We start from the raw sequence: 25279 nt of genomic DNA, 5'->3' as shown, positions 1-25279 counted from the left end.
GATCAAAGGGCGGGGGGCTGGAGACTATCAGCCATCACAGGCCAAAGGGCTGGTTGCACCATTTGACAAGCCACCAGTCAATTCACGGGGTAACAGAGACGTCTTTTCACTAAGTCATGGTTAAGACAAACTTATAAACAAGCATCAGCATATAGCACACACACTCCTCGTAGAAACCTCCATCTATGCATCCATCTTCTTTTCTGCTTAACCCAACTTATCTGCTCAAACTCACCACAGTGGACTATGTTTAAAAGCAGTGTGTACCCAGGGCATTTCATGAAAAATACAGACAATAAAACAACACTCGCATTCATGCCTATGAGCAATTTTAGAGACACTGAATCACCTCAAGCGCATGTTTTTGACAGTGGAAAGAAACCAGTGTTCCCAAAGAAACCCCGGGAAGCACAGCAAATGAAAAACACACCGTCTCCACATAAAAAGACCCTGATTCAAACAAGGTATTTTCTCACTGTGAGTGCCGACCGCTATGCTGACCGCCACATCACCGTTTCACCCATGTGGAAAAAACCTCATCATCACTGTAAAGATTGTTGCTGTGAAGTGTGAGTGCTTGTCACTCTGGCCACCGTGGACATAAACAAGCCTATGCAAGCCAATTTTAGCAAAAGCCCTGATAAAACCGGGGCCCCCCCCTGTGAAAAACTGAAACCTTTGAGCCATGACAGTTTCTCCCTCCTCGAGAACATGTTATCAAGTCGCTCCAGAAGATACAAGAAGATAGCGGGGCAGTCAGAAGCAGGATGATGGATTCAGGGTGCTGCCCTCTGACCTTAAGTAAATACAGTATGACAGCATTTGCTGAAGAGCAGAGCCATCTCAACACTGAGAATGGGAAAAAAATAGATTTCTACTCAGAAACACTTGGAAACAAACACAAAGGAATGTCTGAATTCGCCCAACAACTGCAGGCACATCTTGTTATGCAACATTTTGCAACAAATGAAACACCTACTAAACCAAAATTCCTTTACGACTGATCAGCCAGGAGTACTTAAAAAGCAGTATTTGCTTCACCTGTTACACAACTTCATCTGGTGTTGCTCTATCATTCTTCACCAAGGCAAAGAAGCTGCTGACATATTTCCAGAAGTCCCAACTTGCATAATAATTCAGGCCAACCAGTGCTATGTACTAGCAGCAACTGCTTATTTACTGTCATGTAATAAACTTAAATTAGTCAGAAGAGAGGCACACTTCGCAAAAATGCCTTCGGCATGAAAACTTGCAGGAAATTACCAAACTGGTGCCCATCTTTCTTCATAAAGATTATCAGATGTAGCCTATTTTGCAATTGGCAGGAATAAACATGTCTTCGCTTTTTGTATCTCCACCTGTTGCACAACCTGCTATCACGTTGCGTTTGCAGTCAATATCTGCTGTCCAGAGGTTCAGTCAAGACAAAGAAACTTTAACAATGCTCCTTTGATCCACTCAGTTGTGCACACAACACATTCAATAGCCATGTGGCAGGTTATAGTGTCAGGGTTTGAAGACTAATGTGGTATACTCTCAGGTTTCTCACAGCCATGTTACTTGTATCTTTTGTATAAAGTTTAAGTTTTGAACACTTCGTAAAAGACCTTTCATATATGACTTTAGTCTAGAAAAGATGCTGCTTACATGCATTAAATAGTAAAAAACGTGTGCTACATTCCAGAAAAAACATCTAACCTGCTTCTGAATATGTTTAGTGAAAATGTCCATTTCTGAACTTCAAAAAAATCTTTTTCCAGCTGCACTCAGAATTGGGTTTGGAAGAAAATTTGTGTTTGTTTTTTATTTTTTATTACAAGTATGTGAAGCCTCTTAAAGAGATTTTAAGACATACACTTCGGGAAAAAACATCAACAAAACACAAAAATAGAAATATAATGGCACTTGCCTCTCCAATTCCTGCATGTTAACTAAAAACAAGATTCAAAGGTTTAATTTTTCCTTCATAAAACTAAAACTTTCAACAAAAGACATGTACTTTTACATAATATTGAAATATTTGAACATACTATATTTCTTCATGACTGATGGATCAAAGGTATATAGGTTTTTGCAGGTTTTTATCATATTAAAATGATGTAAACAAAAAAAAAAAAAAGCTAACATGTACCTTTCCAACTAAAATGTCTAAATTCTATTTGGCTAAAGGTGGCTACCCTGCTAAGTTTTAAGTATCCATAAAAACTTTGAATATTTTGATAGAGTTCAGCTAGAGTGTATCAGAGTAAAAATGTAGTTATTTTTTCTCTCTCCTACCAGGTCCTTGTTGACATGTTAGTTGCTCCGCTCAGCCTGCAGCCACTGTGACAGATGCTAGCTGCGCTAACTAAAAGTAATAATGGAAATATTAAGTAAAAAACCTCGAATGAAACTCCTTAGAGAGATGTTGTGTCCTTGTGGTCCTATGCAGGCGTTTGTAACTTGAAAAAAAAAACAAAAAAACAAAAAAACAAAAACAAAAAAAAGCATTTTCCTGTGGCAATGGAGCCACTTTAATAGTAGTTGAGCTAATCGATATCCTGGATAAACTAGCTGAGCAACCAATCAACACACTTCTGCTCAGGTTGAGGACAGCCTTGACAAATGACACATTTTTTTTCCTTTTTCTTTTTTTCAATATACCACTATTAAATCTCTAAAATTATAATACTGTCAAATACAGTTTAAGCAATGCATAAACCCTAAGTATATCAAATTATGACTTTAACTCAAATGCATCTTCTTCTTTTTTTGTAACCATTACAAAAAAACAGTGCCTCTACATAAAAAAAGGCATTGTTGCATCACTGTGTCTCAGTTAAACACTGTTGAGAAACAGAAGCTTTTATAGCCGGCTGTGTTTCTATAGTCTGTTGTCCTCAAATCCAGGGTTGGCAGTTTGATCCACCAAAAGCGTCCTTGGTCAAAACACTGAACTCTATATTGCTTCCATTGCATGGCGTCATTGGTGTGTGTTTGTGTGTCAACAGACTGTTGCAGTGGGGAAAATGCACTATACAAGCACAGTTTCTTCACTATTTACAATAACAGCACGTGAACTTAGAGAACCCCATGAAACCCTTCACATACTTCCTGACCAAAACATCAGACAAATTATTGGGAGTTCCGATGAGCCATAATCACATGTTTTAACTCAGTTCATATGGTTTAGTTACACTCAGCTGTGTGTATGAAGTTGACATTATATTATATGTACGGTATGTATCTTTGGAATCCAACGATCCATGTAATAATTTCATAGATTTCTTTTTTCTGTAATAAGTAAAGTGTTGTTCACAACCCTGCACACAGTTTTCCCGCTCAGTTTAATCGACTTTTTGCTTTTATTCATGACCAGCTACTTTACTGCTGCTGACATATATTCTGAATACAGTAATAGCGTTGCTCTTCGCTGATGGGGCTCTTGTGTAACATCACACAGTCTTCTTGTGTCTGATTACCTTATCTTGAGGTCGCCCCTGTTGTAATCCTGAAGAAATCGCTTTCGCAGACTTCTCTCAGGAGGTGAAAGGTTTGCAAAGCATGTTCAGACAACAGCAGTGTAGAGAATTATTTTTTCTTAATCAACAAAGTTCGGGTTCATAGTATTTTATTTAAACGGCTTATTAAGTCGGAATATTAAAGATGAGTCACAAACAATATCCTGTAGATTGAAGGTATCACTGATCTGGCTTGGAGCGTCTCTGGACCATTAAAATGCTCTCAGGTGGAGCTAATTAACCCTAATTTAGCTGAAATGGCAAGCAAAGTATGGAACAAGTGACGTTTCAGAAATAATTTACTCTTACACTTCTTGCATTCATTACTTAATGTGTACCTGCTTGTATTTTTGTTCTATTTTAACGTTTTTACCAGCAATAATAGGAAAACGTGGTTTTTGGTTTTTTTCATATCTTGTAAAGGACTCTGTATAAGAGAGATCTGCCTCTAGTCATTTTATTTAATCCATGAAATTGCCATTTCACAATTCATTTTGTCATAGATCAGTCAAGAAGAACGTTTTTTCTCTTTATTATAGATAGATAGATAGATAGATAGATAGATAGATAGATAGATACATACATAGATACATACATAGATAGATACATAGATATGTGTGTGTTTCTGAGTGGTATTTCAGTAACTGGTCTTAAAACAGTGGTTTCTGTGGATGTGTGTGTGCATGCGTGTGTGAACGTCACAAGCCAGATCCTTCTCCTTCTCTAATGACCTGTTTCAGTGGAAGCACACAAGCAGCAGGTGACTCAGGTTATGATTCTGCGTGAGCATGCCTCCGGCTGTTTGTACATGGAGCAAAGGTCAACTTAACTTTTAAAAGTTCTTCATATATTTTTCTTTGTTTAAAGTGACATCACAGGGTCACCTTTGTCCCAGAAAGATTTGATAAAGAACGTTTCAGTAAGCACATCTTATCCCTCTCTTCCAAATTGAAACCGTAACTCAACAGTTAAACAATCCCCGTCGTTTTTACATTTTCTAATTAAAAAAGCTATACTGAACTAAATTAGTTTATCTCTACTCTGCCCTTCCAACACAACAAATATGTAATGAAAGCTACTGATCTGTGGTTTTTGCATTGACCTGATTACTTCTTTTATTGTACATGTACCATTTTTAATCAATGAATTTCAACATATTTATTTTCATATTCATATCTAATTGAGCCAGAATGATCTCGAACCCCAGATGATAAATCCAGTGTGAGTTCAGAGTCACTGTGACCACCCCCACCCAGTGCTGACAGTCTTTTTACCTTTGGCCTGCCACAAGGACTGACTGGACAGACTTTGGAACCAGGGCAACACAAGTCCCAGTGATCGCATACTGTAAAGACGGGAGAACTATAAAAGCTCAGAGGAACGAAGAAACGTCAGTCTTCACAGAAAGAGGAGGACTCGCTTACCTCAAGGCTTCCAGGAGCTTAGCCCATCATGTGGGGTCCCAAGCTCTGCCTTTTGCTGCTTTTGGGCACGCACGCACTCGCCCGTAAGTATCGTTGCTGGGATAATGTTCGACAATGTGTCTTATTTGTAAGAATTGATGGATCGTTTGCTGCAAAAAGTGGATTTTTAAAAAGGATTCCTTTGACGATGGATTTGAGTGAAACTAAACTGTTGAATTAATGTGTTGTTGTTTCTTCATTGCTACTGAAGTGGAACAAAATCAATAAGTATACTTGTTGATTTTGTCATATTGACATAGTCAAGCTTTGAAATGGGGGATTTCCACACTTGGTTGTTGTTAACAAATTTCTGTTTTGAACTTTTTTTCTTCTCCAGTTATGACTTTTTAGAGTCAGTCTTAAAAAACTGTGAAATGTTGTTTATTGGAAATGATGGAGAGCATAAAGCTGACACTGTATTTCACAGCTTAGAGTTTTAAAAAAAAAGTCTCTGAAAAGCCTACAATTTTCAATGGAGGTTTCCAAAAAGCTTCAACAATCCTGTTTTTTACTCATAATCACTATATAATTCTAATGTCTTGAAAAAATGTTTTTTAACCAAAAAAATTGTAAATTTAAGTGTAGCTTACTTGTAAATATTAGTTTGAAGAAAAAAGAAAAATATGGGCTTGACAACACATTGTTAATGGTTTATAAACTGTTAGGTGCTAAATGACAAGCTGACCCCCCCACTATTTAATCCCTTCCAGAGCAAGATGTTGGAAGTGTTGAGGACCAGTCCCCTGTTTGCTTCTGTAAGTGTCTTATTATATTTTGGTCAATAAATTTACCCCCCCAAAAAAAACTAAATCATTCTTTTGTTTTCACCAACAGTCTCACCTATCATTCTCATAACTCACATGAATATATATAATGTCCCTAATGGTGCTTCAAACACTTTCTAGTGGCCAAAAGATACAAAAACTTCAGACGATATGTGTACGACTACGAAGCCGAGGCCTTCAACGGTGTGACTGGAGCCTCCGACAGCAAGAGCGGCCCCAAAGTCTCCTGCCAAGTATGTCAAGTCACTGCCGCCATAACACTTTTTCTTGAACTGAATTGAGGCAGAAGTACCAACATCAGTGTCCAATCTGCCGCGCAGGTTGAGATCGAAGTGCCCCAGGCCTGCAGCTTCGTCATCCGAACCACCAGGTGTTCTCTGAACGAGATCTTCGACAGGGACGACAATGGCAACCCGGTGTACCGTCTGGCTGCCGAAGCCCAGGCTTTCTCCGCTGCCATGGAGAAGTAAGTCATCCCTGCAATTACTAATCAGCTGAAACTGAATCAGGAAATAAAAGCAGAAAATGAATTTAATGGCCGGCTGTAAATGATGATCTCATCCTCGTCTACAGGAACACTCTGAAGGTCACAGTTGAAGGACAGACTGAGGTCAAGCTGTATCCCGGGGAGGACGAGCCCATCAACATCCTGAACATCAAGAGGGGAATCGTCTCTGCTCTCATCGTGCCTGTAATGGAGGAGGAGAAAAACAAAGAGATGGTAACCTTCCTGATTTATTTATTGCTTCACTGTGTGATTTGGCAGTCCAAAGTTGCCTGTTATTCCGGGACAAATAGAGTTCAATATGTTTATGATGATGAAGAATCATGAATGATAAACATGTTGCACAACAAGATAAGCTGTCCCAGGCCCAGGTGATAAACATCATGTCCTTGTAATGACAATCCCCAGCTGCAGGACAAAGTCCTAGATAAGTTTATCTTGCGTTTGGCAGTACCTGTTCTCATAATAGGGTTTAATCTTTTCGGCTCATTGATTATCTGATTTAGGAGATAAATTAAAGAGCCGAATAACGTGTCCAGAACCCTTGAAACCTTGTTTTTGATATCGCTTTTATTGACGGGACCTCTCATCCGTTGCAGCCCACTGTGCATGGAGTGTGCGCCACCGACTTCACGGTCAACTCCAGAGAGGACATTGCCACCGAAGTGACCGTCGACAGAGATCTGTCCAGATGCGATTGGTTCTTTGCCCGCAGGCAGGACACCAGCCCCCTGGCCCTGATCTCCGGCATGGTAAGAGCTCAGTCCACAGCCTCGCAATTTCAGCATTGCAAACTAAATCCAGGCTGAAAACAAAAGCAGTTGTGACTCACCTCATGGAAAAATAGCCTCTGCTTTCATAACATATGTCATTAATATGTAGATATGAACACTTGTGATGTAAGTCGTGCTGTAATGCTGATAAAATAAAATGCAGCGTCATGATAAACGTTTCATGTACCTCAATAGCAAAGAGTAAGCTGCGCAGTGTGAGTTGAGAGTTAATGAATTTGAATTTTGTTGTCTTTCCACTATTAGAACTACCCTCTGTCCAAGATGATCAGCAGCACTCAGACCTGCAACTACCAGTTTGACAACCAGAAGAAGCACATGACCAGTGGAACCTGCACAGAGAAACACATCTTCCTGCCCCTCTCCTACAAGTCAGTTTTAGAACAGAAAATATCTCATTATATAGGTTTCTATTTAAAAAAAAATACATCTAAGAAATACATTTTTCTGCATGCGTTTAATTTAAATGTATTTGGATTTTGCTCTTTTCTTTCACAATAAAGGAATGAGTACGGCATTTCTGCTGTGGTGAGGCAGACTCTGAATCTGAGGGAGACCGCCAAGATCAACGACAGGATCTTCGATCGCAGTGAGTGCTTCAGTTTTTAAAACATTGTGTCAAAAAAACCCAAAGCTATTGTCAGTTGAGCACGTCCAGATGGCGGTCTGATCCTCATTGCTTGTGCTGTGACTTCTTAAAGATGAGGACAATGTGAAGGGCCTGCCTCTGGAAGTTGCTGAGGACAAGTCCGCCGTGCAGACCAAGGATGCTGTGATCACCACAATGCAGACGCTCAGCTCACTGTCTCAGACCAACGACCGCGAACAGCGTGCCGGCCACTTCCACAAGCTGGTGTCCGAGCTCCGTGCTCTGGAGGCCGACGTGCTGACCTCTTCCACCGAGGAGATGATGGACATTTCCAACCCTCTGACGTACCAAGCCCTGGCTCAGTGCGGTACCCCAGCCTGCACCAGCGCCATGCTGAAGATTCTCAGCACCTTTGACGCGGCCGCCCTCGAGGTCGACGCTGTCGTCTACGCCCTGGCGCTGCTGCCCAACCCCTCCCGCCTGATGGTCAAAGACATGCTGGCAATGGCTCAGAACAGACAGAGCAAACCCCTCATGTATGCCTTAAGCAACGCCGCTAGGAAGTAAGTAAAAACATCTTTTTTACTATTATTATTATGAAGACCCTTCTTTTTCAACACGGTAGCAGTTGTGCTGTTTATTTGTGTCTAATCCCGAATGTCCCTGTCTCTAGACTGTACAAGGCCGAGGGACTCACCCCAGAGATCACCGCTGTCTCTGAATTCATGACTTCCCTTCTGGGCGCAGACTGTGCTGGTGAAAAGGAGCTGACCTTCCTGACCCTCAGGGTAGGCAACCACCTGTGGAAAATGCACAACTTTTTTTTTTTTTTTTTTTGAAGTTTTGTAGAGGTCGCAAATTAATTTTTACAAGCAAAATAATTGAAGAACAAGAACACAGACAATCACAACAAAACAAAAAATATATATATGCACATCTTTGATGAGGCACAGTGTAGGATTTTAAGAGTGGACTCACTGTAAAATTCCATTCTCATACCTCCTCTGAGATCCCAGCATAATCTCATTATTTTTAGGATTACTATTATCATGGAATCTCTTGGTTGCATAAAGTTTCTAACTTTATTCACCTTCTTCTCCCCTCTGCAGGTTGTTGGTAACATGGGCGATGCAATGGAGGCTGCTGATCCGGCTATCAAGACCACCCTGCTGAAGTGCATGAGGCAGCCTGCAACCACTCTGTCTGTGCAGCTGGCGGCCATCCAGGCTTTCAGGCGCATGTCTGTGACAGACGAGGTAATGATGGTCATCATGTTTATTGATAAATTTTACTGAATTTTAGTTTAAATTTCATAAATTGTTTCCAAGCACTATGACAATGAGGCAAAGCCAAATTGTTTTTTTTTCTTTGTTTTCATTTTCCAGGTTCGCTCCAACCTGCAGAGAGTCAGTCAGTACCCTAAAGGTGCTGTGCAGAAGCGCCTGGCAGCTTACCTCATGCTGATGAGGACTCCCCAGGACAGTGACATTGAGATGGTGAAGAAGCTGCTGACGCAGGAGCAGAACATGCAGATCAAGTCCTTTGTGACCTCTCACATCTACAACATCATTTCATCCAAGGCTTCAGCAACCAAGGAGTAAGTTTTTTTTTCTTTTTTAATGAAATGAAATAATGTGGACATTTAAAAACCAGCATTTTTAATTATTTGTTGTCTTCTGTTTACTTTCTTACTTTAGGATCTCCAGGAAAATCCTGGATGCCCTGCAGGACACTGATATTGTTCCACCCAGTGACTTCACCACATCTCGCAACTACAAGCTGGGCATGTCAAAGGAAAACATGCAGGCCAACATTCAGGGAAACATCATTTTTGACCCCAGCAGCCAGCTGCCAAGGGAGGTGCTGCTGGAAACCACCATGGAAGCATTTGGTTTCAGCATGGACATTTGGGAGGTAGCCATGACAGTTTCTTCTTCTTTTTTCAAACTGTGGTCTTTATAGTCACAAGTATTGTTTTCAACTTTGTTTTCTAATAATAATGATTAAAAAAAAACACTGCAATCTAAACTTATTCATACCTGTGATATAATATATTCCAGATTTAGGTTTTGCTTGGATAAACTCACTCTGGTTAGGGATCTAAGTGTTTCACTGTTGTGTTTTTGTGTAGTTTGGTATGGAAGGAAAGGGCCTGGACCCGACCATTGAGGCTCTCTTCGGAAAGAATGGATTCTTCCCTGACACCATGTCCAAGGCTCTGTACTGGGCTGAAGACAAGATGCAACCAAAGATCAGAGAGGTTCTGGAGAAGTGGACCGCTCCCCTGAAATCAGAAGGACAGAAGGTACGTCTTATGCATAATCACTTATTTTAATGCACCCTCAGTGTGAAATTGCAGTGGTACCAGCAAAACTAATACAATTTCACTCTTTACCAAGGTTCCCGAAAATATTTTCAGAGAAATCGCTCGCAACATCAACAAGCTGGTGAGAGAGCTGCAGAACCAAGACTCCCCAGAGGCCATGGCCTACCTGAGGCTGATGGGAGTTGAGCTGGGCTACATCAAGAGCAGCGACCTGAAGTCCATTGCTGAGAGTGCATTCATGTATGCAGAAATTTTCATGAAGCTGATTCCTAAGGAGGTATGACTCGTTTGATGGCTCACAGGTTCCTTTTTTGACCTCTAGAAGACGGTATTGAAATTGTCCATTCTTCTTCCTGTCAGGCTATTGCCAACCTGATCTCAAAAACCGACAATGAGCTGTTTGCTCATTACATCTTCATGGACAACAAGTTCATCTTGCCAACAGCATCCGGCATGCCTCTTAAATTTGCTCTGGCTGGAACCTTCACCCCCGGTGCAAAGGGAGGACTTCGCTTTTCTAGAAGCATGGTAGATTTTACGTCATTTTCCTCAACATAACATTTTAATTTGTAATTGATAATTCTGCTGTAACATGTTAGGCTATTGTAATCATCTCAAAGTGCTGTAGTGACTGTCATTTGAAATGTCTTTCTGATGTGCAGCTTTTTGAATGCAATGATACGTCTCTTTGATTCACAGAATGAGCTGGTGTTCATGCCCTCTGTGGGAGTTGAATTCAGGACTCAGATGGGAATCTACATCCCCGAATTCGTCGTCTCCGGCGTTGACATGCAAACCAGCCTGTACCACGAGAGTGCTCTCAACGCCAAGCTCACCACGGATAGGAATCAGATCAGGCTCTCCATCCCTGCTCCACAGGGCACCACCAAGTTCCTCAGAATCAGGTAACAAATTTCATTGAATTTGTTGTATTCCTAGCAGTAGATGTTCAAAGCTTTCCATTCAATTTTGTTTGTGTTGCAATATTAAATAAAACAATCATTAACAGGGAGTTTCACGAAGCATTTCATGTGTTAATACAGATAAAATGTATAACAAATTTAACGTTGCCATTTTTTTACAGCAACAAGGTGATGATTGTTGCCTCTGGATATGCCATGCTGATCCCACACTCACTGGGTGAAGCCAGCTGCGGGTCCCTCTTTGCTGGAGTCAGATACTGCACCAAAAAACATAGTGCTGACACCACAGACAAGACTGATATTCCATACTTCCCTCTGAATGGAGAGACCTCGTGAGTCAATATACTTATAATTCCTTTGAAGGCATTGCTGAAGGCATAAAAGCAAAGCAGCATTGATGTCTGATGTCATGTGACTGTATGGCTTAACAGCTCCTAATAGCTCTGTATGCATACACAAATATGTTTGAGTATAGATCATATTTCAAAAGTGTTTAAATAACTTTTGCTTTCAGATGTAATCAGTTCAACATTATATAACATTTATATTAAGTTTTGTCTGATTTTTTTCATTCTAGATATGCTTTTGACATCAAGCCTTCCAGGGGAGTCTCTGAGTACACTGCTACTATTGCCTATGAACTCCTGACTGAAGGAGAGGACCAAGACCAGATGGTTGATTCTTTGAGGATGACCCTTAAAGCTGAAGGTATTGGCACCTTTTTGATCGAAGAAATATCTTCTATCTATGTGTTGTCCTCTATGTTTGTTTCATTTCATCAGTAGCTGATGAAGGTGTTTGTTTTCTGTTGCTGCAACTTCAGGGGATATGCCCACTGAGGCAACAGCCACCATGAAATTCAACAGGGACAGAAAAATGCTGACCACTGAAGTCCAGATCCCTGATTTCGACGTTGAAGCAGGCATTCAGGTTGGCCTCTCTGACAGCGATACCGACGGAAAATCCCTCATCCTGCAGCTCACCAACAAGAATGTGCCCCAGGTGTCTTTGATCGGCCGTGCCAAGTGAGTAAACTCAGCATTAAGTTTGTTTCCAAACTTGGTTTTGTAGTCCTCTCTGCTGTTCACTTCTAACAGTCAGAGTGCAATAGTCGGACACACATTGACTGCTTTTGTTATTCATATAGGCTCAATCAGGCATCAGCTGATAGCATGGTGGAGGTTCAGCTGCTGGTCCCCTCTCTGAGAACCGACGCCACCGTCACTGCCACTTTGACAAGAGTGGAGGGACTGAAACTGGAGATCAAAAGTGACATGAAGCTCTCAGAGGTTTCCTCGGTTCAGGCAGTCGTCTTCAAATATGGTATGTGGGGAAAAGAACGCAAATGTAATGGATTGATTGTTTTATGCATTTATCCATGCATTTAATTTCGGTGTAAACTTGAAATATTTTGCTACTCAGGTGATAACCAGGCTGAAGTCCAGCTGATTTCCAACACGAATGCTGATACCAAGATCCCACTGCAATACGCCAGCGCCCTCCGAGAATGGACTCCGCTGTTCATGGAGGATGTTATGAACCAGAGGATTCCCAAAACCAACAAGAAAATCGGTCACATTGTCTCATACGGATTGGGGGTAAGAAGACGACAATCACAAATATAACAATAACCCCAATCTTTGCAAAAAAAATCTTTTTTGAACTAAAGCTAATAAAGTGTACTTTTTTTGTTTTAAAAGCATGCAAACAAAATCTGGATGGAGAACTTCTCCACTCAATTCCCCTATGTTGAGGAAGTGTATAACAATGTGATGAATGAAGTTGCAAACATAGAGCTGCCATCCGTGCCTGACAATCTGTTCATGAACTTGTAAGTACAACATAAGATACAGCTTTTTCCTGACTGAGTTGTGAAATCAGTACTACTTTAAGCATTTGTTTGAATGTGTGTTTTAAGAGTAGTTTTTTCTGTTTTCCATCCTTTCAACAGCGACAGCACATTCAGATACAAGTTCAATGAGAACCGTCTTGCAGTCACTGTCCCTCTGCCCCTTGGAGGCAAATCGTCTGAAGAGCTGAGAGTTCCTGCAGTGGTGACTTTGCCATACATCAACATGCCTCAGCTTGGAGTAGAGATTGCTGCACAGGAGATTCAGGTCCCAACATTCACCATTCCCTCTGAGTATGATCTCACTCTGCCTTTGATGGGAATGGTTGAAATGTCTGCCAAGGTCAACAGTAACTTCTATAACTTGGAGGCAACAGCATCCGCCGGTAACGCGACTGAAGATTCTCCCAACTACCAGGCCAAGTTCAACATCTTGGGTGACAGTTCAATTCAACTTCTGTCCTTCTCGGTTGAAGGTAATTTAAAATTTGTTTTTTTTAAGATTGCATGAAAAGAATTAAAAATTCACACTGATTCTTATTTCACTGATTTGTTTGTTTTAAAGGAAGCACATCAGTCACCGACACAGCAGAGGAGAAGATGGAATTCACCCTTGACAGTTCTCTGAAGCACAAGCTCCTCAACACAGGCTTTAGTGTACTGGAAACCATCACTCTCACAGATAATGTGTTGTTAACAGGGAACTACAAAGTGTATGCTGCCTCCCCCGTTGGTCTGGACACTTCTCTGACCGCTACCACCCAGTTCACCCTAGACTCAAACACGCTCTTTGGAGATCTTAACACAGACGGAATTGTGACTCTTGGACCTCTGACCGCTAGCACCACCTATCTCCACACTTTTTCTGCTGAGCCAGCCAAGAAGGAAGCAAAAATGGAGAGTATCCTGAGAATTAACTCTGAAATCCTGAAGATTGTAAACAAGATGAAAGCATCCTATGAAAATGAGGAACTTTTGTTTGAATCTAATGCCAATCTGAACAGTGGCCCCATCAGGCATACCACCAAAATTAATCTTAGCTACAAAGATGTCAAGCTTGCCGTGCAGTACGATTCTGTCACCAAGGCTCTTGAGCGAATGGTCCGCAGCCAGCTGGAGTTCTCCGCCTCTGAAGGACAGGCCAGTCTCAGGATAGAAAATCAAGCTGATTACGCTGAGAACCGTGCTTACTCTTTGCTCACTGGGTCCCTGAGTCCCTCTGGCTTGGAAATCAATGCTGATGCCTCCATTAACCTCTTTTCAAGTCTTGCCTCTCACAAAGCAACCTTCACACTGACCGCAGATGGCCTGACCACGAGCTGCACAACTACTGCCCAGCACAGCCCTCTCACATTTGAGAATGCTTTCCATGGCGAAGTTGGAACTTCTGGTGCAACCATGTCTCTTACAACCAAAGGAGCCATCCAAGAAAACAAAGCTGAGCTTAATGTTGAGGGTAAGATTGCAAGCACAGAAGTCTCTCTGAACAGCGTCTTCAAAGGTAACCTCTTTGACATCAACGGCAGAAACAGAATTAACCTCAAACTGAATGAAGATGGCGTGACCCTTTTCAACAACTTGGTTGGGTCTTTCAAAGAGATTAGAACCGATAATACCCACTCACTGTCTTTCTCACTGAGATCTTTCAGTCTGACTTCCAAGACTGACAACTTCCTCAATGAAGGCAACTCCTACATGCATGACATCAGCATCAACATGGAGCGTTTCACTGCCTCAGTTTCTGTGAAGAATGACCTGAAAGTGATGGAAATTAACTTTGTGAATGATGCCAAGTTCACGGCAGAGCCCTATAACATGGAACTGAGTGGAACAATGATGGGAGTCTTCTCAGAGGAAGAACTTAAGAACACTTATGAAATCAAATTTGTCGACATGGTTCTGTCTGCCACTTCCAATACCAACGGTAAACTTCTGGGAGGTCGCCTGACACATACCACCAGTGCGGAAGTTGCTGGTCTGACCATGAAGATCGACAATGTGGCTAACTTCAAATGCCAATCTCTTCGTCTTGACAGCACTGTCAAAGCTTTGGTCGAGCCCTTCGCACTGAATATTGATGCTGTGTTCAATTCTGATGGGGCAGTGTTTCTGTACGGACAGCAGAGTGGTGAGCTGTACAGCAAATTCCTCCTGAAAGCAGAACCTTTACTGTTCACACAGTCCTTTGAGTGCAGAGCATCAACCACTCATGAGCTTGAAGACAACACAATTAAGACCATGATGAACAACAAGTTCAACAGCATACTGAGTCTCCAAGAACAGGGCTTCACGCTGAAGGTAACATCTGAGCTGAATGAGAACACATTCAATCAAGAAATAAGTGCATACAACAACGTTGACCGAATGGGCATTGAACTGGCTGGAGAGGTCTCCGCTCCCATCTTCAGTGAAATCAAAGAAGATTATGCCATCTCTGCATTTGTGAAATATGATAAGAACAGTGACAGCCACTTCATTCAGATTCCATTCGCTGATCGCCTTCCTGAAGTCATTGAAAGCATGAAGACCGCTATGATGACCCTTATGGAAACGCTGAAAGACTTCAACTCCAAATTCGAAATCAGTGACAGGTTCCAGACCAAACTGGTAGAGCTGAAGGAGGTCATTGACAACTTTGACTTCAATCTCTTCACTGAAGACTTGAAAAAGTTCCTCGGCACAGTTGAACGCTTCATCGCTGACCTGACAGACAAGTTCCCAACTGACAAAGTTGTCGAAGTGTTGAAAAAGATTAAGGATGCTGTCATGGCTTGGATCAACAAGTACGACATTGCCAACAAGTTCAATGCTATTTACACCAAAATAGAAGATGTCCTCTCTAGCTATGAGATTGAAAAGATTATCGGTTCAATCATGGATGAGATTGTTAAAATCTTGAAACAGTATCAGGTCAGGGAAAAAATTCAACACATTGTTCGGTCTGTTCAATCAATTGACATTCAGCCACTAGTGAGAAAAGTTATGGTGCCTGTCCAGGAGCTTCTGTCCTTTGACATTGAACAGCTGATCAGAGATGTGCAAGACTATTTCATGAGAGTGTTCCAGAAAATCGCCTCTTTTGATTACGATACATTCACTGTGGAGCTGAAAGACAAAGTAGCTGAGATGAGCCAGATTCCCTGTTTTGGAAAACTTTACGGAGGATTTAAAGTTACCTCTCCTCATTACAACCTCATCACCACTGCTGACCTGGAAAACTCAACAACCACGACAGTCACACCAGAGTTCAAAATGAACTTCAAATCACAGGCTGAGTCCACTCTGAAAATCCTGGACTTCAATGTGGATGCCAGTGCCACTTTCACTGCACCTGAAAGGAGTCAGCTGACCTTTGCTGAGAACATCAAGGTTGATCACTCCAGCTTCGTACTTGATCACAAGGGAGAAATGACCATCTATGGCCTGACCAGAGCTGAAGCTTCTGCCAACATTTTTGCGAAGGTTTCAACTGAGTTGTATGGTGCAGAATTGACCAGCATTGCAAATATTCAAATGGATAACAGAATTTCTGCCACAATGGAGACTGGCTACAAACATGACATCAACATGCCTCTATTCAATATCTTCAGTGAGGCAAAATTGAATCAGAAAACAGTTCTCCTGCTTGAAGATTCTGGTCTCCGGTTGACCTTAAACAATGTGGCCTCTGAAAAGTTGGCTGTGAAGGAATTCTCAGATGAAGTAAAACACAACAGTGACATAGTGGTGGTCATTGATATCCAGAAAATCAAACTGACCTTCACTGGAGAAACAGGCAGTAACAATTTGAAAATGATTCAAAATGTTGTTGCCGACATTGGTATTTTGAGAGATATTATATTTGATGCCAAATTTGAGACAGAAACACCTTTCCTGAAAGACAGTGTTGCAGAGGTGAAGTTCACTGCTGATGTAAGAGAGCTGAAAGTTGATTTCACTGCTTCTCACAGAGCAGAACTGACTGGTCAGTTCGAAGGAACTGTCAGCAACTCACTCCTTGCTTCGGTTACACCTGCTGAGATTACATTCGATACCAAGAACAACGGAAATGCGAAGGTTTTCCTTCCATTCAAGCTGTCTGGAAAGATTGATCTCCAGAATGACATTGCTTTTACCCTGAACTCAGCAGTGCAGCAAGCTAGCTGGACCGGTCTGGCTCGTTTCAACCAGTACAAATACTCCCATTTTTTGAGTTTTGACAATGGTGAGAGCGAAATCAACATTGTCTCCCAAATCAACGGAGAAGCAAATTTAGACATTCTTAAAGAGCGTATCACCCTCCCTGAAATGAAACTGCCATTTGTTGATAGGAGGATGCCAAGAATAGAGGACTTCTCACTGTGGGAAAACACTATCCTCAGTGACATCCTGAAAACAACTCAACAGACCTTTGATATGAATTCCAAGGTTAAGTACATCAAAAGCCCCGAGATCATTGCTTTTGATTTTGATATGGAACCGATCACCAATGCTATCAACTCTAATGTCATGACACTGCACAAAAGATTCCACATCAACAAGGACAAGGTGGCCGACCTCCTTATTACATCTTTTGGCAAAGCAAAGGCAGAGTATGAAAAATACAGCGCTGACTTCCCCGAAACTGCTACAGTCCCTGCCTTTAAAGTTCCATTGATTGGTATGGATGTCTCCTCATTCACAATTCCCCTGCCTCATCCCACCATGATCTCAGTGCCAGCTCTGCATATTCCATCTGCCCTCACCAAGCTGACTATTCCAAAAATCACTCTGCCCAGAAATGTCAACATCAGAATCCCAGCTTTGGGTGATTTGACCTATGAGTTCTCCTTGAAAACAGCAGTGATCACACTGAAAACCGATGCCAGCATCCTGACCCAGGACAGCATCAACATGAAGCTGGATGCTTCATCCGCCTCAGAATTCAGACTCTTCGCTGGAACGATTGAGGGCAACAGTATCGTGAACATGGAAGATGGACTTAAAATTACTTCTGACCTGTCTCTGAAACATAGGTTTCTTGAGGGAAACCATGAGAGCACAATCGTCTTAGGCTTAAACAACCTTGAGACCTCCATCACCAATTCAATGATGTCCAGGTTCTTTGGACCCACTGCAAAAATTCAACAGGAATTCACCACAAACCCAGAGGAAGGTCTTGTTTTCTCCATGTTCTCTCCATCTGCAGGACAGATTGCACTCCAGATGCAAACTAAGAGCCCAGCTCAAGTGAAAGCAAGACTGTATGGCTACTACCCGGTAAGAGAACATTTTATCACTCATTTGCATTCTAATAACAGTTGATTATGACCTGATGTGCTGTTTCATTTTTCAATGTATTAATTATTTCTGTCTCTTCTTTTTTTCAACAGTCTGAGCCAACAACAGCCATTGACATCTTGGGTGTGAAGATGTCTGTCATGGACTCTAACAAGCTGAATATTCAGACCACCTGGAATATGGAGATTCCAAATGATCTTATGCTGACTTTGAAACAGGAGGTGCCCCAGATCACTCAAGTAGTGTCTGAAATTACTGAGGGAACAATCAGATTACCCATCGAAATTACCAGAATGTTTGTTAGAAACAGTCAGCTCACGTTCAGGAGGTCTGTTAAATACCTTTCAGAATTAGATCTTTCTGACATGATGAATACTGTTGCAGATAATGCCATTGCCATTCTCAAAGAGTACCAAAGGAAAGTTGAGATTGTTCTTGATGCTGTGGTCCAATTCCTGAGACAGACAAAGTTCCAGATCCCTGGTTATGAACAGAAGATGTCTGGCCTGGAGGTCTATCAGACAGTTAGTGGCTTTGTTGCTGATGTGGCTGAGGAGGCTGTCCAAAAGATTCCTGAGTATTTCACTTCAGTCTTTGCTGGAGTCCTTGATTATTTCCAGAGCATTGAATTCACCCTTCCTGGCTCCAACTCCATTGTCAGTGGAAGAGAAATTGTTGATGACTTGTCAGCAGCTTTCAGGAAAATCCAAGATCAAATCATCGTCACTGTGAGGAATCTGGGCAGCATCCAGCTTGAAGACATTTTTAACAAAGTCTCAGGATTTGTGCAGTTTGTCATTGAACAAAGCGAGAAGCTTGTTGAAACTCTTAAATCTGAAGAGAGGATCTCCAACTTCTTGACCGACGTGTATCAGGATGCTATGAACTCCAAAGTTCTGGGTGATGTTGTTAAGCAGATTGAGGATGCCTACAGAGTAGTTCTGGAATACATCAAGACTGTAGATGCTAAAGTGAGGAACATTTTGTCTGACATGTCCATTGACCAGTTTAAAGCTGACATCCAGTCCTGGATCGACACACTGATAAAGCGCATTAATGCATTCCAGAACAATGTCATTAGAACCCTGAAGGAAAAAACCAAAAACGTTGAATATGTAAGAGTAGGCGACCGAGAAGTGGAGGTTGACATTCCTTTGCCTATTGTTGCTAGATTTATGTAAGTGGTCATGACTGACAAAGATGTAACCCAGTATTGAACGATCTCTGTTTTGCAACGAACAAGACTAAAGTGAATCTGTTTCCATCACAAAAATAAAACTGTATGCTAACAATGGCTTTTGTACTTATAATGCTTGTGTCTTCACTGGTTTGCAGTTCATTCATTATGTTTGATATTTCTCAGTAAACAGATCCTACTGTGGATCACTGTCTTGTACTATTTAAAAACATATGTAGGCTTCAATAAATACAGTTTGTACTGCATATTATCTCTGTGAATTTCTTACACTGAACATGATTGATCACATTTGATTGTTGTAGAGGTAAAAGTTCCAGAAAATGTGCTTTGATATGATTTGAATATATTAGTGAAATGTCTTCTACACCAAACATTCCTCCAAATCACGTTTTATTAATTTTTTCATTATGGTTTAAATGACTTTTTCTTCAGACGACACTTGATCTAATTAAAACTTCAAATTAGCTTTTCTTTTAAAACATATCAAACACAAACACGGTCCACAATATCTGCCTTCCTTATTCCCATTTGCCACTTGTATTCTGGGCTTTAAATTTAGATTTAACAATAATAGCTCTTGTGATGCTTTCCTCAATTAGCACAAACTAAATTAAAAAAAAAATTTAAAAAAAAATTAAAAAATGTACTCAGATCCACATCTTATAAAACACACCTTGAAACTGGACCATTGCTGGTCCTGCTCTTGTAATCTTATTATCAAAACCAAAAAGAATAAAAGGGGATCAAAATAACACATTCCCAGTCAAAAATGTAAACATTAGTGAAACACAGAGAATATTCCCAGTCTCTAAACCAGTGGTTCACAAACTGGGGTCCAGGGCACTTCTTAGGCGAGCTAAAATTCACATGAGAGCTCCGTTATTTACCCTGCCCTGGGAGCGTCAAGTTCGCATTTTCACAGAAAACACAAATGAAACAGTTTCCAGAATCTGAAGTAGGCCAATGAAATTGTGCAGCTTTTTTTAATGCTGGACAATTTTGCCCATGTGGGTAATATTTTGCTCTTCATCTTTGGTAACAAAATATCTGTCATGAGAAGAAAGTGTCTGTCGCAGTGTACCAGTTCAACAGAACACTGAAAAAATATCTTCTGGAGTCACTGAAGACAAAAATATCCACTCTAAAACATTTCCAGACGTTTCTCTACATCAGTCTTTTAAACAAGCTCAGTCTTGCTACAAAAGTGAGCTACAAATGTTTGGCTATTTTCATCAATTCAACATGTGAAGTGTCAATCTGATTATTTCAATTCACGATCAAATGAAAAAACAGACGAAAAATCACACTATAAACTTCATCAAGAACAAATACAATCACCATATACAGTAACTGGCATTTAAAGGATTAAAATCCTGAAGATGATGATGATGATGATGATTATTATTATTTTTTTTTATTTTTTTTTTCATCAGGACTGAAGTTCATCAAAACATATAACCCAAGGACAGCAGAAGAAAATATCAATCTGTACCATCTTCATAGTAGTTTTAATGAGAACATCTTTATTCTAATTTACTGAAAAGAGTGGTAAATTTTAAATCTCATGCTACATAAGAATTTATTATGCATAGAAGACACTATTTTGGCTAATCTTTAACAAATCCAAGACTCAACATGTGTCTGAGGGATTATAACACTTTTTTTTAATATAAATAACAGCAGAGATATCAAGTAATCAAACTAGCATTTGAAAGCATTAATATCTGAAAATAACTGAATATTGGGCATTTTTCCACAGCACCTGAACTTGTTTGAGAGATTTATGTAGAATAAAACTGAAAGAAAGAAAGTAAAGCTTTTCTGTGTTTTTGGAACCTCAATGAGGTGAGAGTTAATGTTGTTTTGATGAAACAGGTTAGTTGTTTTAATGCCGATGAGAATGGGAGTGTCGGCCAGCATGTGGCTTCACAGCAGTGCTTCCTCGCTTGTGACTTTTCAGTTCAGAATGCAGTTGATGTACTGTATATAAATGCCTGCTCTACTTCATTGTGTACGCTTGACCACTTGTGCCGTAAAAATTTAATACCAGCTCTGGTCACTCCCTCATCACTCCTCTGTTTGCCGAGGTAGGAAGGTTTTCTTTGTTCTCTCGTAGGGCTGAATGAAAAATGTCTCTGCACATGCAACAACTTCTCTCGCCTCTTAGCTTGAATAACATCCAAGAAGTCTTGACAGTTTTCCACTTCAACTGATAGTAAGGACGTGTAAGGCTGAGAGACCTTTCTTTCATTGTTTCATTGTTGTTGTTTAATAACAGATGTCTCAATACGTGTTGTTACATGAAGGTGCGGCTGGTAAATTCTTCAAGACAGAAGTGCGATCAGTCTGTTGGTTCTCATTTTAGGGGGAGATTATAAAGTTTTTACTGCATTTGTCTACACATTAAAAAAAACTAAACAAAAGCTATGTCACCTTTTTATGACTCTTATTTCTCACTTTTCCTACTAAGTGATTTCCTTGAGTAAATAGAAGCATTACTTTATCCGTGTGTATGCATGTGCATCAACACCCATACTGTATCCATCAAGTGAGGTGATGACAGTTTTCAGTGGATTTCAACAGTACCTCATTTTGGATGCCTAGATATGTGAGATCTAGAAATTTTAAAATATTGTAAACAAAATGAGGCAATAAGCTGCACAGTGGCGCAGTTATTAGTGCTCTTGCCTCACAGCGAGAAGGTTCTGGCTTCAAATGCGGGCTGGGGGATTGGTGTGGAGTTTGCGTGTTCTCCCCGTGTGTCCAAGAACATGCATGTTTTGGTAGCCCTAAACTGCTCCTAGATGTGAGAGTGCATGGTTGTCTGTCTTTCTGTGTTGACCCTGTGGCAGAGGGGCGCACTGCCCAGGGTGTACCCCGCCCTCGCCCATATGAAGCTGGGATTGGCTCCAGCCACCCTGTGACCCTGAAAAGTACTAGCAGCTAGGAAAATGACTGAATGAAAAATGTTGCAAGAGAATGAAAAAAGAGAAAATGTAACTCGCATGATATATTTTTATTGACATTTCAAAAATAGTACTACTGGTTCCCTTACAATCTGTAATTATTTTTTCTCCCACAATATTTCCATTGTGTGCAACGTACCATTTTACCACCAATTGCACTCTGAAATTACATTGAATTGTAATCATTTGGAAAAGTGTTTAAAAAAATAGTTTGCCACATTCTGTGTTCTTCTTGGGTTTCAGTGAAATAACAATGAAAACTTCACCGTCCCATCAGTGAATAATAACCTAACAACATCGTAAATCAGAGGCACATGAGGGAGGCCGGAGTGGGAAAATTAACCAGTCCAGCACAATGCATTCCTGTCCTGGAAGTCAGCAAAAAGCCCAGCAACAGAAGGCAGGCAGGAATGTGACTTTTACTCCGTTGTAATTCTGACCAGGTTCACAAAAAAAGATTAACTCCCTTAAACTGAGATGCTATCGTTGATTAAAGAAACATGAAGAAAACGATAAAACATGCTTGGGGCAAAATCGATCACTGTGATTCCCTGCTACCCATCGAAAAAGTGACTCGGACTGTAATATATGTGGGATTTTAATCTGGATGCCCGGTGCAGCATTCTCTGTAATTGATGTTCATAGCGGTCATTTGAAGAAGCACTCCCACGATCATGAGAAAGGACAGTTACACAACACCTCTGTGGAAAAAACAGCTCAAACATGAGCTGCATTTACAACTATAAAAAAAAAAAATACACGCAGAGAGTTGTACAAGTCAGTTGAGGTACATTCACTGTCATAGTGGAAGACATCAAGATCAAAAAACTAGTGTTTTTTTTTTTTTTACAAGTATTTCAATTCAGCTGTGTTTCACAGCTTTAGAAATCCACTTCGCCGTAGCATTTTTTCCCATTGATCAAAATATTAATTTTAATGTCATGTGAGACTGTGCTGATGGCACTGCAACATGACGAACTGAAGAAAAAAAGATGTAACCGCCATGAGATGGCTTAATTCCGCATGAATGTGTGCCATTAGCTCCATGACACTTTCAGAGACAACGTGCTTCAGTGAGCAGAGCGCTCACATGCCAAACCATCTCACATGCTTAATCCTCCCTTAGAAATGTCATCCACATGGCCACAGATGGTGCCCCAGCTAAATGGAGACCGCAGTTCTTCAGAGGCTTGGAGATGGTCAAGACGCACCAAATCCCCAAAAACAGCAAGACATAGACTTTTATATGTGCTTCAAAATATTTGGTGTAAAGAAAAATAAAGTACTATTTGGCTGTATAATTGACAGAAAAACAAACAATATGTGGCCTATAAACTAGTCAATATAGCCAAAGCTGAGCAGAAGACATGTGGTTAACACATGGTTAGCAAAATTATAAGTGTGATGTTGTTGTGGTGACTGAAAATCTGCAAAACTCCCATCAACGCTGTGGTTAGTTAGCCCTTTTCCGTACAAACCAAAATGTAGTTTCCTAAAACCAGTCACAGCATTTATGAAAACAGCAAGGCATTTATCATCAGGCATGAAATGTTGTGGTACTGGAAACAACATCTCTGCATGAGGCTCCTGCAAGCAAACCTGAGACTACTTATTTTATCATCTGTAAACTCAAGCTAGGATTGTAGAAACATATATACAGAACACTGCGGCGTTGGCTTGTAGTTTTATGAAAGGCTTTGTGTGATGCACTGTGGCGTACAGTTGCTGTGCAATTTCAAACTCGATCATAATACAAAGTGGACATAAATTACAAGTGCAAATTTTCTGCTCTGCTTGATGCAAACAATTATACCCTTTGGCAGTAAGGCAAAACACCCTGACACACACAAAGTGGGCCATTTAAATCTTGACTGTGGCAAAGCAGACCTTTAGACATGACATGTTCACATAAGCAGCTATGAAAAAGTGTCTTCCTCAAAAAAAATAAAAAAAAATAAGACGGTTTGTTGTCTGTCCTTTTTCCACCCCTCCACACAAGTCAGACTGGATTCATGTGGCCAAGAAAGAATAAGCAGTGCAGTTCAGACACTCTGGTATCAGCTCATATTAGTGTCCCAAAAAAAACAACAACTTGTTTTCAGTTTTTTTGGTTCAACCAAAAAGCATCTGATTACATGGGAGTGTCCAAAGCATGGCCAGAGCCCACACATGTCCAGACACGGATCCTCTCCACAGGTAGGAAAAAAAAAAGAAAGAAAGAAAGAAAGTCTCGCGCCCACGTGACTTTTTCACATCAGAGAGCAGCATTTCAAACAGCTCTCCGAAGACGAAGTTCGTTTCTGGAGCGATGCCCGCGTCGCAGCCTCGAACACTTCCCAGATCCCGTCCTTGGTTTTCGCGGAGCACTCCAAATAGTCGTACGCGCCGATGCGCGCGGCCATCGCGCGGCCCTCCTCCGGCTTCACCGGCTCCAGCTTCAGCCGGGACAGCTCGCGCTTCACGCTCTCGTCGTTGCGCAGATCCTTCTTGTTCCCCACCAGGATGATGGGCACGTTTGGGCAGAAGTGCTTGACCTCGGGCACCCACTTCTCGGGGATGTTCTCCAGCGAGTCCGGGCTGTCCACGGAGAAGCACATCAGGATGACGTCCGTGTCCGGGTAGGAGAGCGGCCGCAGCCGGTCGTAGTCCTCCTGTCCGGCCGTGTCCCACAGCGCCAGCTGGACCTGCTTGTCGTCCACCTCGATGTCCGCCACGTAGGTCTCGAACACGGTGGGGACGTAGCCCTCGTGAAACTCGTCCTTGCTGAACACGATCAGGAGGCACGTTTTCCCGCACGCGCCGTCTCCCACCACCACAAGTTTCCTCCGCAGGTCTGCCATGATCCGCTGTGGAGTCCGCGCGCCGGGACGAGCCGCTATATACGCTCCCGCCGCAGTGTGAAAAGCCTTCAAATAGAAGTAAACAGACGAGTCGGGCCAGCCCCACTCCCAACTCCACAAGATTTACCAGAAACTGAACGCGATCTCTTTATAAAGCGAAGGGTGGTTTCCTAAATATAGCAATCCAATCGGAAGTAGGGAGGTGAGATCACTGCGCGTGGAGCGGGAGGTGATTGGATCTCGTCTGGCTTTGGTTTCTGGAGAGGAGGGCCGCTGACCACGAGG

At 41.4% G+C, this 25279-nt stretch overlaps 2 protein-coding genes across 2 annotated transcripts; one reads left to right on the top strand and one right to left on the bottom strand.

Moving 5' to 3' along the window:
* Window positions 1–4952: 4952 nt before the first annotated feature.
* On the top strand, window positions 4953–19266 carry LOC115402509 (apolipoprotein B-100-like). Its single transcript, XM_030111058.1, has 26 exons — window positions 4953–5007; window positions 5674–5718; window positions 5869–5981; window positions 6069–6214; window positions 6322–6469; window positions 6853–7005; window positions 7291–7415; window positions 7548–7633; window positions 7746–8196; window positions 8307–8421; window positions 8743–8889; window positions 9019–9230; window positions 9331–9547; window positions 9765–9938; window positions 10033–10236; window positions 10320–10487; window positions 10659–10864; window positions 11044–11214; window positions 11460–11590; window positions 11706–11907; window positions 12030–12205; window positions 12305–12480; window positions 12583–12713; window positions 12834–13207; window positions 13297–17969; window positions 18083–19266. The coding sequence occupies exons 1-26, from the start codon at window positions 4953–4955 to the stop codon at window positions 19169–19171; spliced, it is 9888 nt and encodes a 3295-aa protein (XP_029966918.1). The 3' UTR covers window positions 19172–19266.
* A 3651-nt stretch (window positions 19267–22917) lies between these two features.
* Window positions 22918–25130, bottom strand: LOC115402512 (rho-related GTP-binding protein RhoB-like). Its single transcript, XM_030111067.1, has one exon. The coding sequence runs from the start codon at window positions 24992–24994 to the stop codon at window positions 24404–24406; it is 591 nt and encodes a 196-aa protein (XP_029966927.1). The 5' UTR covers window positions 24995–25130; the 3' UTR covers window positions 22918–24403.
* Window positions 25131–25279: the final 149 nt, after the last annotated feature.

Source organism: Salarias fasciatus, chromosome 15 (assembly GCF_902148845.1).
Source record: "Salarias fasciatus chromosome 15, fSalaFa1.1, whole genome shotgun sequence".
Lineage (NCBI taxonomy): Eukaryota > Metazoa > Chordata > Actinopteri > Blenniiformes > Blenniidae > Salarias > Salarias fasciatus.
Note: the sequence above shows the minus strand (reverse complement) of the source record. Positions and strands in the feature narration are given on the sequence as shown.